This window comes from Lontra canadensis, unplaced genomic scaffold (assembly GCF_010015895.1).
Source record: "Lontra canadensis isolate GAN:19392208 unplaced genomic scaffold, GSC_riverotter_1.0 scaffold48, whole genome shotgun sequence".
Classification (NCBI taxonomy): Eukaryota; Metazoa; Chordata; class Mammalia; order Carnivora; family Mustelidae; genus Lontra; species Lontra canadensis.
Window position 1 is genome coordinate 14835487 of NW_022631042.1, and position 19083 is coordinate 14854569.

Consider the following 19083-nt stretch of genomic DNA (forward strand, 5'->3'; position numbering starts at 1 on the left):
TGGACAAGGCATTTGCCCTCCCTGTTTTCCCACATCCCATTTGCTGTATGAGCATTAAGCTACGTATGTGCAAAAGGCCCTTCCTCTTCCAACAGCTTATGGAGCTGTGATTAAGAGCCGGAAAGGGTCTGCTGTGGCTGCTCAAGTGAGAAAAGAGTTGAGGGTTAGTAATGGAGAAGGTTTCCTTACAGATCCCTTCTGATCTGTGACATTGCAAGATCCCAGCATGCACAATAGCAGGGCTTCCTGAGACTTAATGACATTAAGGGTTATCAAGGAAAAGACTCTGATGTCTTTCTTATCTGAACCCATGCAGGAACTGGGCTTGTGTCGTTCATAATCCCGGATGAGCTATCCAAGATTCATTCCAGCAGTTCTCCTTTTTGTTGATACCACTGCTGAATGGGCTCTCCAAGGACCCTATAGAGCCTGCATCTTATGTGCATGCTTCTATCTGCTCTTCTGGCAAAGAAGACTTGATCCTGAGAAATTACATCTTCATTTGAAAAGCAAAGGAGAGAAATCAGAGGCAATTGCATAAATTGACAGTGGACATGAAAACAGTGAACCAAAGAGACAGGAGTGCAGTCAACCTACAAATCCAGCTGGAGACACATGTCCATTCATGGGGTTGGCGTTGCCCTGGAGTAGTCAGAATTTTCTCCAAGATGGGCATGCATCAGGACTGGGGAGGTGGTAGCAAACTTGTTCTTCAGAGGCCAGGACTGGGGAGGAAGTTTTGTTTTAAAACCAATGAAAGACCTTCACAGTAAGATATGTCTCAGTGGCATTTTACTATGTTCCTGGCATAGAAAACTCTCAGATCCCAGGTGACTGTACCAAAACACCCCAGTTACAATAACTAAATGTTATCTTCCTTTTGGGGATAACACTTCCACTTTTTTCCTTTAGGTTTTACTTCAAACCGACCTATCCTTGAACTCTTTTTCTCTCTGAGTTATGGCTTTCTCACCATATTTGGTAAGAGTATGGAGAGTATAAGGCTATCAGAAAAATGGAAGAAAAGACCTATTACTGTATATAATAACAATGACATAATAATCCCACAACTTTATGCAGGACTTTATGCATTTTATATACTTTATAAAATGAACTTTATGCACAACTTTATACATTTTATAGATCAGTAGTCTGAAGAAAATTCACAAATTTGGAAGAATTTGAACAATTATTATAGTTATTACTTTAGGTGTTATGACGTTACAACACTCTGTTGTGGGTAAGAAAAATCGTGGAGGAAAAAAATCCTTTGTTTTACTACCCTGGACTCTCTTCCTATTCACAATTATTAGCTTTTCAAAATAAAGCAAACTTTACTGTTGTTTGGAGGACAATGTAAGTTGTGACATTTAAAGAGTCCCTGAGTTCCTGTGTTAGCTGAGGTGGGTCAGTAAAGCAGTTCCCTTGTAATGGGAAAGGACCCTGTGGTATATTGACCCTGTGCTAGAGCTGTCCTGTATGTAACATTCTTCAGTCCCGGACAACCCCATGAGAAAGACTGAGTAACATCCCTGGATTGTGGCGGGTAAGTGGCTGAGCAAGAATTCAAAGAAGTTCTCTATCACTCCAAAGGCTTTGTAATTTCCATCATTCATTCATTCATTCATTCATTGTATAACATTTTACACACTGGGATGGCTTCCTTCCCAGGAAACTTCTTATAGATGGACAAACAGGAAAAAATTCACATGTCCGAAAGCCAACCTAGTCCTCACAGAGGTAAGGATAAAAATAAAGTGACTTTGGGTCACTTAGGCTTAAGTAGTCAGGAGTAGGCTGGATTTGAAATTTGTTGTTGTTATGTTATGAGGATTTGAATTTGTTCTTATCAGAGTCCAGACACCTAAAATCCTCTAGTTGTATTTTGTCTTTGTCTCTTCGCCTGTCTTTGAGTCCTCTCCTTGTTCTGCTCCCCAGAAAGGGTCTTTTTCTCGAAGCTCTCTGAGCTCTGTCCCACTGTGACTTTTGCCCAAGGTTTGCTAATGTGGTGGTGAAAGGTCAGGGAAGCAGACATTCTCTGGTATTTTTACTAAGTCCCAATTTTAAGCAGATATGGTGAAACTGGGTCTTAAAGACATGGCCTTCGCAAGTATTCCTGCCTCTTTTCCAGAGGTGGTACATTTTCAATCCTTGTCTCCCTCCCCCAGATGTAGGAAGTTCCCACCAACTTCAAGCTGTGGTTGGATGCCCATCCTTGAGCAGATGAAAACGTGTTACTTTTGGACAGAAGGGAGATTTTCTGGGCAAAGTTTCAGTGGTTGCCTCCTCTGCCTTCCTTCAACTGCCATGGGATTCCACCAGGACCTTCCTCTGCAATGAAGTCACTTTTTTCTATGGTGGGTAGATTAGGTCTGGATGGATCGCAGCTCTTGTTCCCCTCCTGCAGCACCAAGGGAAGCTTTCTCTGGATTGTCCCTGATCTTCCATGTAAGAATTTTCTGGGGTTCTGGAGAAGACACAAAAATACCCCTTATATATTCCTAAGGTTCACACTCTTCCTCCAGTCTATGGAGCTTTTATTATTGCATTAACAAATTCTACTTGAATCATCTGATCAAGTGTATGTGTTTGACAACATCTTTCCAAGGTGGGAAAAGGCTCACCTCCTGTTGCTCCCTGCAAGTGCCTGTCTGTCTCCAGTTTTTCTAAAATTCATATACCCTGCATCCTCAATTCCCTAAACAACTCAAATAAATTATTAAGTTTCATTCCTACTTTTTTGAATATTATTGTAAAATTGTAGCAGTGCCATTTTCACCTCTCAACATCTCTGAACTCAGGTGGCTCCTGTGCCATATATTTTGGTTTGTTGTTGTTTTCTGTTTTCCTTCCATTAAAAGTCCAAAAGGCCTGGGTACCTGGGTGATTCAGTCAGTTAAGCCTTCAGCTCAGGACATGATCCCAGGGTCCTGGGGTTAAGTCCAGTATTGCCCCCCTCTGCCTCTGCCTATCTCTCTCTTTTTTATTCTGCTTGCATTTTGCTTGTTTTTAATGACATTGATTATTTTTCTTGAAGAACATTGAGCTATCATTTTGTAGAATGTCTTATATTCTGAAATTTAAAAAAAAATTTCCTCCAAAAATTTTTCTTAAAGTTAAATAATAAATAATGAATTAAAATAAAATTCAGAGAAGTAACTTTCAGATGATTTTAGCCTAAATTCTACTATTTGTCTTTTCCATTGTTAAATTGGTTTTATTTCCTTACTGAGTTGTGACATTTCTCTTAGTACTCTGAACACCAGTCTTATCCCTGATTTGTCTATTGAAAATATTTTCTTCCAGTACATGGCTTTTCCTTCCATTTTCCTGACATTTCTTATTTCCCCCCCTTTTTTTTTAAAGTCTTGCAAGATGAGAAATGTTAAATTTGAGGAAGTGCAGTTTCTCAAGCCTTTCTTTTATGAACTTGCTTTGGTGTCCTAATTGAGCAATCTTTGCCTAACCCAAGGTCACAAAAATTTCTTCTGTATTTTCATCCAGAACTTTCATTTTTTAAGTTATATATTTACAACTTATGAAACAATTTTAATTAGTTTGTATATATGGTGGTTAGTATTGATTTTTATTTTTTTATTTGTTGTTTTCTTCACCTAGATGAAAACCATGTCATTTGTTGAAAAATCTATTTTCTGTTTATTGGATTACTTTGGTAACATGTTAAAAATTAGTTAAGCACTTATGTGTCACATTAGCTCTGAATTATTTTCCTCTTAGCTATGTATCTATGAATTCACGAATACTCCGTTGTCTTGTCATTGAAGTTTCATAGTAGTGTTAAATCTCTTTTCCAAACTGGTCTGGCAATGGTATGCCCTTTACCTTCCTGTATGAATTTTGTAACCATTTTATTGATTTCTATGAAAAGTCCTCCTGGATTTTCATTGCGATTACACTGAATCTACTTACCATTTGAAGAACTTTTGACATCTTATATATATTAAGTCTTCCAATCTATGCACATGGTGTACCTCCCCATGTATTTAGTTCTTCTTCAACTCTCTCATTAAAGTTTTATTGTTTTCAGCATGCAAATCCTTCATATTTTTAGAAAAATTTTCACTATGTATCCTAATTTTTTTTCATATTGTAGTTATGGCTATAACAAATGATACTTTTTTAATATTTCAGTTTCCAATTGTGTATTGCTAGTAATATAAACACAATTGATTTTGCCTCTCACATCTATTTTACAATATATAGTCCTCCATTGTGAGCATGTGTCATCATTTACTTAAGCAGTCTACTATGTCTGGTTATTTATGTAATTTCACATTTTGCAGTTACCCAATGAATACCTTTGGCATAATTTTTCCAAAGTGTTGAGATTGTGCCTTTAAAGTAAATTTCTGAAAGTATTTTTGCTAGGTTGAAAGGCAAATGCCTATGAACTTTTGTTCGATATTTCCAAATTCCCCAATGAAATGGTTGTATATTACATCTTACCAGAAATGTATGATTGCCTGCTTTCCTTCACAGCTTTATCAACAAAGAAATTATAAACTTTTATTCTTTTATTAACTTTGTATAAATTTAAGAGCTATTTGTAAATTTTGTTTTCATAAATAACCTTTTCATATCTTTTGTCATTTTCTTATAGGATATTTTAAATGTTTTACCTCCATGTTTAATTTGAGGATAGTTGACCATTACGTGCTATACAGGTTATAAATATTTCCTCATGGTTTGCCATTTGTCCTTTAACTTATGGTGCTTTTTGCCATGAAAACTTTGTTTTCATTTTCATGGAGTAAACTCTGTCAATATTTTCTCTTATTACATTTTGAATTTTAGTTATAGTCACAAACTCATTTTGTCACTCTTGCACAGAAAGCGTTGTCAAATGTTCTCTGCAGTGTCATGTAACAAGTATTTTATTTAGTTTTTTGGCCTAAGGTCTCTGTTTTGAGTCCTCACATCTGCCACTGTAGCACAAAAGTAGTCACAGACAGTTAGGAAATGAATAGGCATGGAAGCATTCCATAAATGTCAGCAGGTGTTCTATTTGTATTATTAAAAATAAAAAAGGAAAAGAGTAGGTTATAGGTTTTGTTTCATATTTTGCTATATTATGTTCAAATATGCAGAATAACCCACAAAAGCGATGTAAACCCTGAATATAGTGAGCATTAGATATGCTCCAAGCACTTGGAAGAAGTTTGTGTGTATAATTTAAGTTGCCTCCCCTAAACTGTTTCTTCAGTTAAATATGATTATATTTTCTATTTTCAAGTGAGGAAAATGAATCAATGATATTTTAAGCAATTTATCTAGAGTTGGACAGTATGGGCAGGATGGATATGTCACAAAAGGGCACTGAGGAAACACTGAGAAATAGGGAAACAAAATAAAAATAAATGTCACTCACAGTATATTATTCTAGGGCAATGATTGATAAATATGTTCAATAGAGGGCCAAATGGTCAACATTTCAGTATTTGTGGGTCTCTGTTGCAACTACTCAACTCTGCCTTTGTGGTGCAAAGCAGCTACAGACAATTTGTAAGCACAAGGTCAAGGCTGTGTTTCAATTAATATTTACAAAATTGGGGCTTATCTGGCAGGGTAGAGTTTCCAGACCCCTTGTTCTATGGTAAATACTATTGTCATTACGGTTAAATGTAGCTTTTTAGTTTTTTTTTTCTTTTTTCTTTTTTTTCTTTTCAGGGAGTTATAGAGCTCTAATGGTATTAGATGGGAAAATATCAATATATAACCATTTTGGGGGGGGAGGAGTCAAGATGGCGGAGAAGTAGCAGACAGAGACACATCAGGTAGCAGGAGATCAGCTAGATAACTTATCAAACCATTGCAAACACCTACAAATTCAACAGGAGATCGAAGAGAAGAAGAGCAATAATTCTAGAAACAGAAAATCGACCACTTTCTGAAAGGGAGAACCGGAAGAGAAATGAATCCAAAGCAACGGGAAGATAGACCGTGGGGGGAGGGGCCAGTTCCCAGCGCGTGGCAGAGCACAAAATCAGGACTTTTAAAAGTCTGCTCCACCAAGGGACATCGCTCAGAGGCTAAACTGGGGTGAAGCCCACACAGGGTCAGCGTGTCCCCAGGACCCACAGGGTCACAGAAGGATCAGGGGTGTCTGAGTGTCGCAGAGCTTGCAGGTAGTAGAGCGGGGAAGCCGGCTACAGAGACAGAGCTGAGGAGTGAGCTCTCAGCTCGGGGTTACCTTGAACTGGTCACAGGTTGGGTGAGCTCGGAGCGCAGCCAGAGGCCAGGAAGACGGGAGTAATTGAGCGCTTTTCTCTGAGGGCGCACTGAGGAGTTGGGCCCCCAGCTCTCAGCTCCTCCGGGCCAGAGACTGGGAGGCAGCCATTTTCATTCCCATCCTCCGGAAATCTGTGGAAAGCATTCAGGGAACAAAAGCTCCTGAAAGCGAACCTGAGCGGATTACTTATCCTGGACCCTGGTAAGGGCAGTGCAATTCCACCTGGGGCAAAGACACTTGAGAATCAGAACAACAGGCTCCTCCCCCAGAAGATCAACAAGAAATCCAGCCAAGACCAAGTTCACTTACCAAGGAGAACAACAGAATTCCAGAGGAGGAGAAAGCAAAACATGGAACTCATGGCTTTCTCCCCATGATTCCTTAGTCTTGCAGCTAATTTAATTTTTTTTATTTAATTTTTTTTTCTTCTGCTAATTTTTTTAACTTTCACCCTTTCCTTTTTTAACGTTTTTTAACTAGTGTATCTTAACAATACCTTTCATTAAAAAAATAATCTTTTTTTAATCTTCATTATTATAGTCATATTTTATCCTTCATTATATCTAACTTTATTTTTTATACACATAGGGTTTTTTCTTCTAAAAAAATTGAGGTACAACTTCTTCTAATAGATCAAAATATACCCTAAATATAGCTCTGAGCTTGTTCTATTCTCCAGCCTGAGCAAATTCACTCCACTTTCTTTTTCTTTATTCTCCCAACCAACTTACTTTATCAACTCCTTTGTTAGATATATATATAAATATTATTTTTTATCTTTATATGCATATTCCATCCTTTCATTGTGTTTACCCTTATATATGTTTTTGTTCTTTAAAATTTTGGGAGGTAGTTTCTTATAAGAGTCCAAAATACTCCCAAAATTAAGTGGGTGATCCTGTTCTAGTCACCCATCTAATATATATATATATTTCTTTTTTATATTTTTTTCTTTATTTGTTTTCTTTCTTTAATTTTTTTTCTGAACCTTTCTCTGCCCCACGATTTTGGGTCTCTTCTGATTTAGTTAAAGTGCATTTTCCTGGGTCTTTGTGACCCTTTTGTATTTATTTGCTCCTTCATATATTCTTAACTGGACAAAATGACAAGGTGGAAAACTCACCCCCCCCCCAAAAAAAAAAAAAAAGAACAAGAGGCAGTACCAAAGGCTAGGGACCTAATCAATATGGACATTGATGATATGTCAGATCTAGAGTTCAGAATGATGATTCTCAAGGTTCTAGCCAGGCTCGAAAAAAGCATGGGAGATATTTGAGAAACCCTCTCTGGAGATATAAAAGCCCTTTCTGGAGAAATAAAAGAACAAAAATCTAACCACGTTGAAATTTAAAAAAAGCTATCAATGAGGTGCAATTAAAAATGGAGGCTCTTACTGCTAGGATAAATGAGGCAGAAGAAAGAATTAGTGATATAGAAGACCAAATGACAGAGAATAAAGAAGCTGAGCTAAAGAGAGACAAAGAGCTACTGGACCAGGAGGGAAGAATTCGAGAGATAAGGGACACTTAAGACGAAACAACATGAGAATAATTGGGATTCCAGAAGACGAAGAAAGAGAGAGGGGAGCACAAGGTATATTGGAGTGAATTATTGTAAAGAATTTCCCTAATATGGCAAAGGGAACAAGCATCAAAATGCAGGAGGTGCAGAGAACCTCCCTCAAAATCAACAAGAATAGGTCCACACCCTGTCACCTGACAGTAAAACTTACAAGTCTTAGCGACAAAGAGAGAATCCTGAAAGCAGCCCGGGAAAAGAAGTCTGTAACATACAATGTTAAAAACATTAGATTAGCAGTAGACTTATCCACAGAGACCGGGCAGGCCAGAAAGAGCTGGCATGATATATTCAGAGCACTAAACAAGAAAAATATGCAGCCAAGAATACTATATCTAGCTAGGCTATCATTGAAAATAGAAGGAGAGATAAAAAGCTTCCAGGACAAACAAAAACTGAAAGAAGTTGCAAACACCAAACCAGCTCTACAGGAAATATTGAAAGGGGTCCTCTAAGCAAAGAGAGACCCTACAAGTAGTAGATTAGAAAGGAACAGAGACAATATACAGTAACAGTCACCTTACAGGCAATACAATGGCACTAAATTCATATCTCTTAATAGTTACCCTGAATGTTAATGGGCTAAAGGCCCCAATCAAAAAACACAGGGTATCAGAACGGATAAAAAAACAAAGCCCATCAATATGCTTCCTACAAGAAACTCATTTTAGACCTGAAGACACCTCCAGATTTAAAGTGAGGGAGGAAAACAATGTACCATGCTAATGGACATTAGAAGAAAGCGGGGGTGGCAATCCTTATATCAGATCAATTAGATTTCAAGCCAAAGACTATAATAAGAGATGAGGAAGGACAATATATCATACTCAAAAGGTATGTCTAAGAAGATCCAACAATTTTAAATATCTATGCCCCTAACATGGAAGCAGCCAAATATATAAACTAATGAATAACAAAACCAAAGAAACACATTGAAAATAATACAATAATAGTAGGGGAATTTAACACTCCCCTCACTGAAACGGACAGATCATCCAAGCAAAAGATCATCAAGGAAACAAAGGCCTTAAATGACACACTGGACCAGATGGACATCACAGATATATTCAGAACATTTCATCCCTAAGCAACAGAATACACACTCTTATCTAGTGCAAATGGAACATTCTCCAGAATAGATCACATCCTGGGTCATAAATCAGGTCTCAACTGGTATCAAAAGATTGGGATCATTCCCCGCATATTTTCAGACCACAATGCTCTGAAACAAGAACTCAATCATAAGAGGAAATTTGGAAAGAACACACATACATGGAGACTAAATGGCATCCTTCTAAAAAATGAAAGGGTCAACCAGGAAATTAAAGAAGAACTGAAGAAGAATGGAAACAGAAAAGAATGGAAACAAATAATAATGAAAACACAACAGTTTGAAATCGGTGGGACACAGCAAAAACAGTCCTTTCACAAGAAACAAGAAAGGTCTCAAATACACAACCTAACCCTACACCTAAAGGAGCTGGAGAAAGAACAACAAAGAAAGCCTAACCCAGCAGGAGAAAAGAAATAATAAAGATCAGAGCAGAAATCAATGAAATAAAAACCAAAAAAGTCCAATAGAACAAATCAACAAAACTAGGAGCTGGTTCTTTGAAAGAATTAATAAAATTGATAAATCACTGGCCAGATTTATCAAAAAGAAAAGAGAAAGGACCCAAATAAATAAAATCATGAATGAAAGAGGAGAGATCACAACCAACACCAAAGAAATACAAACAATTATAAGAACATACTATGAGCAACTCTACGCCAACAAATTTGACAATCTGGAAGAAATGGATGCATTCCTAGAGACATATAAACTACCACAACTGAACCAGGAAGAAATAGAAAACCTGAACAGACCCATAACCAGTAAGGAGATTGAAACAGTTATCAAAAACCTCCAAATAAACAAAAGCCCAGGGCCAGACGGCTTCCCAGGGGAATTCTACCAAACATTTAAAGAAGAATTAATTCCTATTCCCCTGAAACTGTTCCAAAAAATAGAAATGGAAGGAAAACTTCCAAACTCATTTTATGAGGCCAGCATCACCTTGATCCCCAAACCAGAAAAGGATCCCATCAAGAAAGAGAATTACAGACCGATATCCTTGATGAACACAGATGCAAAAATTCTCACCAAAATACTAGCCAATAGGATCCAACAGTACATTAAAAGGGTTATTCATCATGACCAAGTGGGATTTATTCCAGGGCTGCAAAGTTGGTTCAACATCCATAAAGCAATCAATGTGATACAATGCAATAATAAAAGAAAGAACAAGAACCATAGAATACTCTCAATAGATGCGGAAAAAGCATTTCACAAAGTACAGCATCCCTGCCTGATCAAAACTCTTCAAAGTGTAGGGATAGAGGGCACATACCTCAATATTATCAAAGCCATCTACGAAAAACCCACCGCAAATATCATTCTCAATGGAGAAAAACTGAAAGCTTTTCTGCTAAGGTCAGGAACGCGGCAGGGATGTCCATTATCACCACTGCTATTCAACATAGTAGTAGAAGTCTTAGCCTCAGCAATCAGACAACAACAACAACAACAAAAATTAAAGGCATCCAAATTGGCAAAGAGGAAGTCAAACTATCACTCTTTGCAGATGATATGATACCATATGTGGAAAACCCAAAAGACTCCACTCCAAAACTGCTAGAACTTGTACAGGAATTCAGTAAAGTGTCAGGATATAAAATCAATGCACAGAAATCAGTTGCATTTCTCTACACCAACAACAAGACAGAATAAAAAGAAATTAAGGAGTCAATGCCATTTACAATTGCACCCAAAACCATAGGATACCTAGGAATAAACCTAACCAAAGAGGCAAAGAATCTATACTCAGAAAACTATAAAGTACTCATGAACGAAATTGAGGAAGACACAAAGAAATGGAAAAATGTTCCATGCTCATGGTTTGGAAGAACAAATATTGTGAAAATGTCTATGCTACCAAAAGCAATCTACCCATTTAATGAAATCCCTATCAAAATCCCATCCATTCTTTTCAAAGAAATGGAACAAATAATCCTAAAATTTATATGGAACCAGAAAAGACCTCGAATAGCCAAAGGAATATTGAAAAAGAAAGCCAAAGTTGCTGGCATCACAATTCCGGACTTCAAGCTCTATTAAAAAGCTGTCATCATCAAGAAAGCATGGTACTGGCACAAAAACAGACACATAGATCAATGGAACAGAATAGAGAGTCCAGAAATAGACCCTCAACTCTATGGTCAACTAATCTTCGACAAAGCAGGAAGGAATGTCCAATGTAAAAAGACAGCCTCTTCAACAAATGGTCCTGGGAAAATTGGGCAGCTACATGCAGAAAAATGAAATTGGACCATTTCCTTACACCACACACGAAAATAGACTCAAAATGGATGAAAGACCTCAATGTGAGAAAGGAATCCATCAAAATCCTTGAGGAGAATACAGGCAGCAACCTCTTTGACCTCAACTGCAGCAACTTCTTCCTAGGAACATCACCAAAGACAAGGGAAGCAAGGGAAAAAATGAACTATTGGGACTTCATCAAGATCAAAAGCTTTGGAAACAGTTAACAAAACCAAAGACAACTGACAAAATGGGAGAAGATATTTGCAAGTGACTTATCAGATAAAGGGCTAGTGTCCAAAATCTATAAAGAACTTAGCAAACTCAACACCCAAAGAACAAATAATCCAATCAAGAAATGGGCAGAGGACGTGAACAGACATTTCTGCAAAGAAGACATCCAGATGGCCAATAGACACATGAAAAAATGCTCTACATCACCCGGCATCTGGGAAATACAAATCAAAACCACGAGATACCACCTCACACCAGTCAGAATGGCTAAAATTAACAAGTCAGGAAATGACAGATGCTGGCGAGGATGTGGAGAAAGGGGAACCCTCCTACACTGTTGGTGAGAATGCAAGCTGGTGCAACCACTCTGGAAAACAGCATGGAGGTTCCTCAAAAAGTTGAAAATAGAGCTACCCTATGACTCAGCAATTGCACTACTGGGTATTTACCCTAAAGATACAAACGTAGTGATCGAAGGGGCTCGTGCACCCGAATGTTTACAGCAGCAATGTCTACAATAACCAAACTATGGAAAGAACCAAGATGTCCATCAACAGATGAATGGATATAGATGTGGTGTACATATACAATGGAATACTATGCAGCCATCAAAAGAAATGAAATATTGCCATTTACAATGATGTGGATGGAACTAGAGAGTATTATGCTTAGTGAAATAAGTCAGTCGGAGATGGACAACTATCATATGATCTCCCTGATATGAGGAAGTGGAGATGCAACATGGGGGGTTTTGGGGGTAGAAAAAAAATAAGTGAAACAAGATGGGATCAGAAGGGAAACAAACCATAAGTGACTCTGACTTTCACAAAACAAACTGAGGGTTGCTGGGGGGAGGGGGTCAGGAGAGGGTGGTGGGGTTATGGACATTGGGGAGGGTATGTGCTATGGTGAGTGCTGTGAAGTGTGTAAACCTGGCAATTCACACACCTTAAACCCTGCGGCTAAAATACATTATATGTTTATAAAAATTTTTTTTTTAATCACAACAAAAAAGTTAAAAAAATATAACCATTTTAAGTGTTATATATACAAATATGTTTTACATTTTTATTCAAATAATGTCATTATTAAATTCACAAACAAACAAACAAACAAACATAATAACAGCATTAGTGCTGAAGATACTGACTTTACCTTTGCCCTCCTTCTTGATCAAGTCCCCTCCTGGGGTGACATGTTCTGGGCCTCTTGGAGCTTAACATTCGCATCTTAGAAATGCCGAAATCTGAGAAAATTTGCTCTGGCACTCACTAAATTTTTAAATTTCATGCATAATTCTTCTAAGAACAGGTTTTCAATGGCTACATAGTATCTTGTCGCCTCAAAGCCACATAAATAAGGCTGTCCTTTCACTCTTATTCATCACTGTAGCGTTTCATGGTTGTCCTGTGCTGAAAAGTCACAGTGGCTCCATCTCCCTATGTGGGCAATTCAATACATTCGTGTACTGCTCTTCTAAGGTTTCAATAAAATAATCTGTGTAAAATATTCAACACAGATACTCTGAGAAGCTTAATCCCTCTTTTCATTCACTTCTTTCTTAAAAGAGTTCATTGTTCTCTGACTCCATATTTCATTCAGGGGGTCTTCTTACCTTTCTTCTGTAGATATGTTAGGAGACAGGAGAGGCCTTGTTGAGACCTAGGCCCTCAGATTCATTCCCCTGGAACCCACCCCAGACAAGAATCATGATGGGCAGTGTATGGAACACGAACATTCTCAGTTTGCCCTTGAGAAGGTTCTGACATTGCTGGGTCAGGAATTCATTCTGCTTCCATAACATTTCTGTCCTTGATAGCACCACCTGATTCTTAGAAGAAGAAACAGAGAATGAAGCTGTTGTCATGATCTCAGGGAACCAGAGGTAAACTGTATGCATGGTGACTATGTGGTCAGATATCCAATTACCACAAGTTCAAGTTTTTCTGAAGAAAGATCTTTCCTCTGCATTTGAAAGTGGACTCTAAGGAGATGGGGGAGGAGGCTTTGTAATTTCACACATTACTTGTGTGTATCACTATGTTGAAAACTGGTGACAGTCAAAGTACTAACTACAGAATTTTATTCTTAACCATGATTTTTAACTTTAGTAATTTATGAAAGACCTTCACCATCTTTTCTTGACAGATAAAAGGAGCATGTGTTATCCTTTTTAATCATCTGATCTGTATTCAGGATTTTTATTTTCCTTGCAGAATCCTGGAGAATAACTTCTTACAGGTGTTTCCAACATGTTGGAGGTGCCTGATGTACTCAGGACATGTTCCAATAGAGCAGTGCTCCTTTTGTCCTAGTATTGACCCTGAATGTGGAATGAGGTGTTGCTTCTACCTCTATGGTACCGGATTTATACCTTGGTGTCTTCTATAACTAAGATACCTGCCATTTACTTAGGGATATAACAATCAGTGGATTCCTTCAATATGGCCATAGGATGGTAATAAAAGCATGGAATTTTTATGTTTCACAGATCGTTCTATCTCCAAAAACTATAATGCCCATGAATAAAATTGGAAAGTAATAATAAGAAATACTTATGTAGTCTTTATACACCTTTACTGTCTTCATTGTAAGCCATTTAGTTACTAGAAAACTCCCTCTACTGTGCATTAACAGACATATGGGTTTTCCTTGGTACCATTCTCTATGTATATTCCGAGTTCCCTGACAGCCTAATTTAGTGGGATATCAGTTCAAACTGCTTTAATTTGTACCATAATTGTCAACCTCATATGGGCTTACCATGTGAACAGAATCTAAGATGTTTTCCTGCCAACCTCAGGAAATGCAACAGAGAGAGAGACTCAGGCTGGGCCCCAGCTGTGCAGCCTCTGTGGTTGCCCATATTGAGAAGGATGTGGGTGGGTCAGACCAGAAGTTGGTTCTTGCGCAGCTTCTCTTGGCGACTCTGATGCCGTGGATCCTAATCCAGCTGGCACAGAAGCACATGGCCCCATCTTGTTTCCTTAGGAAATTTATTTTCAAGGTTGAAGTGGAAGTTTGTTGTTCTTCCTACTTAAGTGACCCTAGGTAAGACATGTTGAGACAAATGTGAGATATTCTATCACTGATCTTGCTTCAGTCATTACCAATACATGACTTCTTTGTTAATGTCCTCAGTGGTAACCTTGCAAGATATATGGGCACATTCATCTCTTGCTCTGGAGATTGATATTGTGGGTTGCTCCAACTTTAGCTGCCCAGACCCAACTGCAAGCAAAGAAGAGAAATTCCCATGAAAAAGTTATATGGAAAAAAAAAACCAACATAAATAATTTCCTGAGTTTCTTCTGTAGACTGAAGTTCCTGGGGTACAAGTCATAGGCCCGGGAGACGAGAAAATGAATGCTTTCAGCTGTGGCATCTCGTTGGCTGGGCTGGCTCCCCTGTGACAAGGAAAGAAGTGAGGATCCTGTTACAGAACTCCTCAGGTCAGGGGCTAAAGGGTGGGGCTGCTTCAAGTTTCTCAGAAGAAGTGGTGGCTTAGCTATTTCCCTGGGTTGTTCCTGATCTGTCCCAGATGTGAGCAGGTCTGGGGCTTTCAGTGCCCCATGTAAATGGGCTCCCAATCCGGAAAGGAATTCCTGGTAAATGGATCTTTTTGGGGTGTGGCAGGATTATTCTCACACCCACTCAACCATTCCCCTGCAATTTCATAGTGCAGAAACCTTGCTCAGAAACATGAGGACAGGCATTTTATATAGAAAAGTCAATTGATAGTTTATTGGCATTTTACTTATTCTCTGAAGACTGCTAATCCCTCAGATCCTGCATTTGTGGTATAATACATTGGAATGATTTGTGTCACTCAATGTTCAATATTAATCTGCCCCTGGTTTGGGGGACAATGTAGTTTTCCTTGTATTGTCCTGCAGTCAAGAAGTGGTTTAGTTCAATAATCAAGAGAAGCCAGTTGATCTGGGTCACTCCCTTTCTCTGCCACCTCACCCTGTACCAGCTATGTGACCTGGACAAGTCACTGACCCCATAGTACTTCAGTTACCTCAGGAGTCAGATGTGCTTGCTAATACTGCAACAGAACATTTAGGTGATCTGGCTTACAGGGGCTAACAAGTGCTGACAGTGAGAACACAGAGGGAGAACTCAGACACACCCACCCATACACACCCCCTCCCCGTGCCCTCCCTCCACACACATGCAGGTGGGCTTTTCTGCTCTTGGCAGGTTCCCTCTCATCTTTCACAGGGAGAATTAACAGTGGCCCAATATGGTGGCCCCTCTAACAACCTCAATGAATTCTGAGCTCTGTTGTGATGACATCATGCTGGCACCAATCTCCCCACACCTCCCAGCAAAAGGGCCTTGTTTCAATTCTAATTTATTGGACCTCTAGTGTTCATCTAAGGAATTGCAGTCCTTAAGCCTTTTGGTGAATTCCAGTTCAGAAGGCATGAACTTAATACCTTTGGCTCAACATTAAGCCTAAATTCATTAAGCTCTAATTTTTTTAGATTCTCTTTCTGTCTCAAAAATCCTCATCTGAAAATAGATGTGATACCAATCCTATCACAGAAGTTAGTGTTCATTAAATAACTAAGAGCCTTTCAGCGTAATAACTGCTAGTCCAGGTTCTGAAATATAGTAAACTTTTGATGATAATTACATATGTTTTCTACTACTATCATTTCACAAATTCATTATCCTCATACTGTCAACTATTATTATTTACACCAAATTTTCATGTGAAAAAGCTTCGCTGACCCTTTTGAAGTACTAACCTTGAAAATCAGTCACATATTATTAGTGTTTTATTTTTATGCATTTATTTTTCCATATTCCTCTTTTCCTCCATCTTTTCTTCAGCAAAGCTTTTTAGCTTGCCTTTCATGATTTCCATAAGGTTTTCTGTAAATGTATGCATAACTTAAAAGAGTTTTGGGGCGCCTGGGTGGCTCAGTGGGTTAAAGCCTCTGCCTTCGGCTCGGGTCATGATCCCAGGGTCCTGGGATTGAGCCCCATATCGGGCTCTCTGCTCAGCAGGGAGCCTGCTTCCCCCACTCTCTCTCTGCTTGCCTCTCTGCCTACTTCTGATCTCTGTCTATAAATAAATAGATAAAATCTTTAAAAAAAAAAAAAAAACAACTGACACAGTTCTGCCTAAAACTTGTGTTTGGCTCTGTCACATACCATGTGGAGTTGATGTGAACTCTGGTTTGAGCCCTGCCTGAGGAGAAAAGAGAGCAAGAAGCCAGGATGGCTGAGTTTTCCTCCTGAGGCAGCTGCTCTGTTTTCCCTCCTTTCCAATAAATACCATTTCTGAAGTGATCCATACTGGGTAGTTTGAATATTGTGGAGGTGGAGGGCAGTGGACCAGAAGGCCAGTGGCCTACAACTAAGAGGACTGACTCTTCCTAAGCAGGAAGCTTCATCCTGGGGATGAAAAGGACTAGGAGACAGAAAGAAGACACCCATGGTCACTCTGGAGAGAGGTCCCCTGGTCCACCATGGCTGCTAGGCATTTCCTTACAGTCCCTATGTCTGTGTTTGTGTTTATGTCTGTGTGTATCTGTCTGTGTGTGTGCATGGATGAGTGTGCAAATCATTTGCATCGCTTTCTGTCCTGCGTGTTTGTGCATATGTGTCTCTCTGTGTATGTGTTGTATTAAGAGGTAGCAGTTGTGTGAATATGTTTAATTGGGGGAGCCCACAATTTCTACCTGACTGTATGTTAAGGAAGGCTGAGAAACAGTATCTGACATTTTTCCTTCCTATAGTGGGAACAAATTCATTCTTTCACTCAGATTCATAAGGTGTGGTATTTCCTGAACATAGAAAAGGGACTCAGATGCTAGGAGCCTAGAAGGGAGATAAATGGTCATTTCAGACATATTCATGGAAAAATGTGTTTTCTCATCTTGAATTATTTCTAACATGGAAGTAAACAAAGGCAGAATTTATCTTTTATTTATTATTTTAAACACTTTCAAAAATAGAGATTTATTTTCTTTATTTTTCATAACTTTAATAGCTTTCAATATTGAAGGCATTTTCTACATGGTAGGTGAGCACATTGGCTCCATTATCTCATTTAATCTTCACAAAGCCTACTAACTGGGTGATTTTATTATTGGCTCCATATTTCATATGAGAAAATGGAGGCTTTGGACACACCAGTTATTTTATCAAAGGTCTGACATGAGTAAGTGGCAGAACAATAATCTGTACCAGAGGATCTATGTCTAGAACACACAATCTTAAATAAGATATTTTATTTCTTCCATACAGACTTTTAATATATAATATATTATATACCACTATGTGATAAGAATATACATGTATATGTACATAAGTATGTTTGTATTTTCAGAGGGGTCTATATATTTCTCTCAATGTACTAGAATGCGTGCTTAGGATTCATTACAGGAAATACTCTAAATGTGCTTCCTCAGTAATGCTTCCTGGGATTCACTGATTCACAGATTAATTCGGCAAGTGTATATGGAGGCTGCACTAGAGACAAGGCTTGTGCAGACCCTGGGAAGGTCACAGACACAGAAAAAAAGGTCCTACTTGGGAGCACTCATCTTCATCTATCTTCATTTGGCACCACACCTGGCGCTCAAACTCATGTCTATGATCTCAGTCCTGTGCCCTCTCTCCATTTCAAACCCCTTCTCATGCAGCCTGAACCATAGATATTCCCTGGAAATCTCAGGAAAAGAACTGATATGTCCTGACTCTCAGGCACTTTTCAACAACTCCAGGCAGAAGCTCTCCACAGGAGGCAATCAGGTCAGTGGGAAGTTGCAGCAGGAAGCCTGACATCCTGAAGATACAGCTGGTGGTTGTCTGCTTCTTTCCCCCTTGATTCTAGGACTGAGGTACCTGTCAGGGAGCACAGGGTGGGGGCTGAGGCTGAGGCTGGGACTGGGGCGGAGGTTGTCCTGTGGAAATGATGAGAGTCCAGAACTGAAGAGAGTTTCCAGGGGCTGACTGTCGGCTCCTCTAATACTTTGTACATTTGCACATGGCTTCATCTACTGTGTTCTCTGGACTGTAAAAAAGAATTTCAGTAGAAGGGACAGGATGTCTCACTGCTGCCTATTTCTTGTTCTCATCATGTTGCCTCAAAGCATGTATTTTAAGAGACCTAACACATCTGATACATCAGATACCCAAAGGCTGATTCTTTATTTTTGGTGCCAATACATCACTATTTTTTTTGATAGGTACAATGTTGAGTAATTATCCTTTTTTCTACTGTGGATATAGATATAGATATTTCTGGTTGTATCATTTGGCTACTAACTGGAAAGAGAGAGAGTGAGAGAGATATAGACACAGATATGTAGATAGAGACAGATATGGAGACAGAGACTGACAGATATGTAGATACAGGTATATCTAGTATAGATAGAAATATTGCAAATGAGTGTCAAGGAAGATTTTTCTAAATTAATTGTCCCAATTATTTCATGGTAAAGAGTAGAGACAGATGCAAAATTTAAAAGAAGTACCAATGATAATACTGAGTCCTCCTCTAGGCTGAATGCTTAGTTCTTGGATTTCTCATCTCTTAACCTCAAAGCAGTTACTGGGGAGGGAGCATCTCCTCCACAGAAGACAACTGGAGATGCTCCAGCTGGTCTCCTCTGACTCCACAGTCCGTGACCCATGG

General features: G+C 38.8%; 1 gene segment (V, D, J or C); it reads right to left on the reverse strand.

The window, feature by feature from the left end:
• LOC116876953 overlaps window positions 1–19083 on the reverse strand; it is a 55098-nt gene that overhangs the window by 29214 nt on the left and 6801 nt on the right. The window contains 1 exon segment of the C gene segment in view: window positions 9695–9703. Within this exon segment, the coding sequence occupies window positions 9695–9703 (9 nt within the window).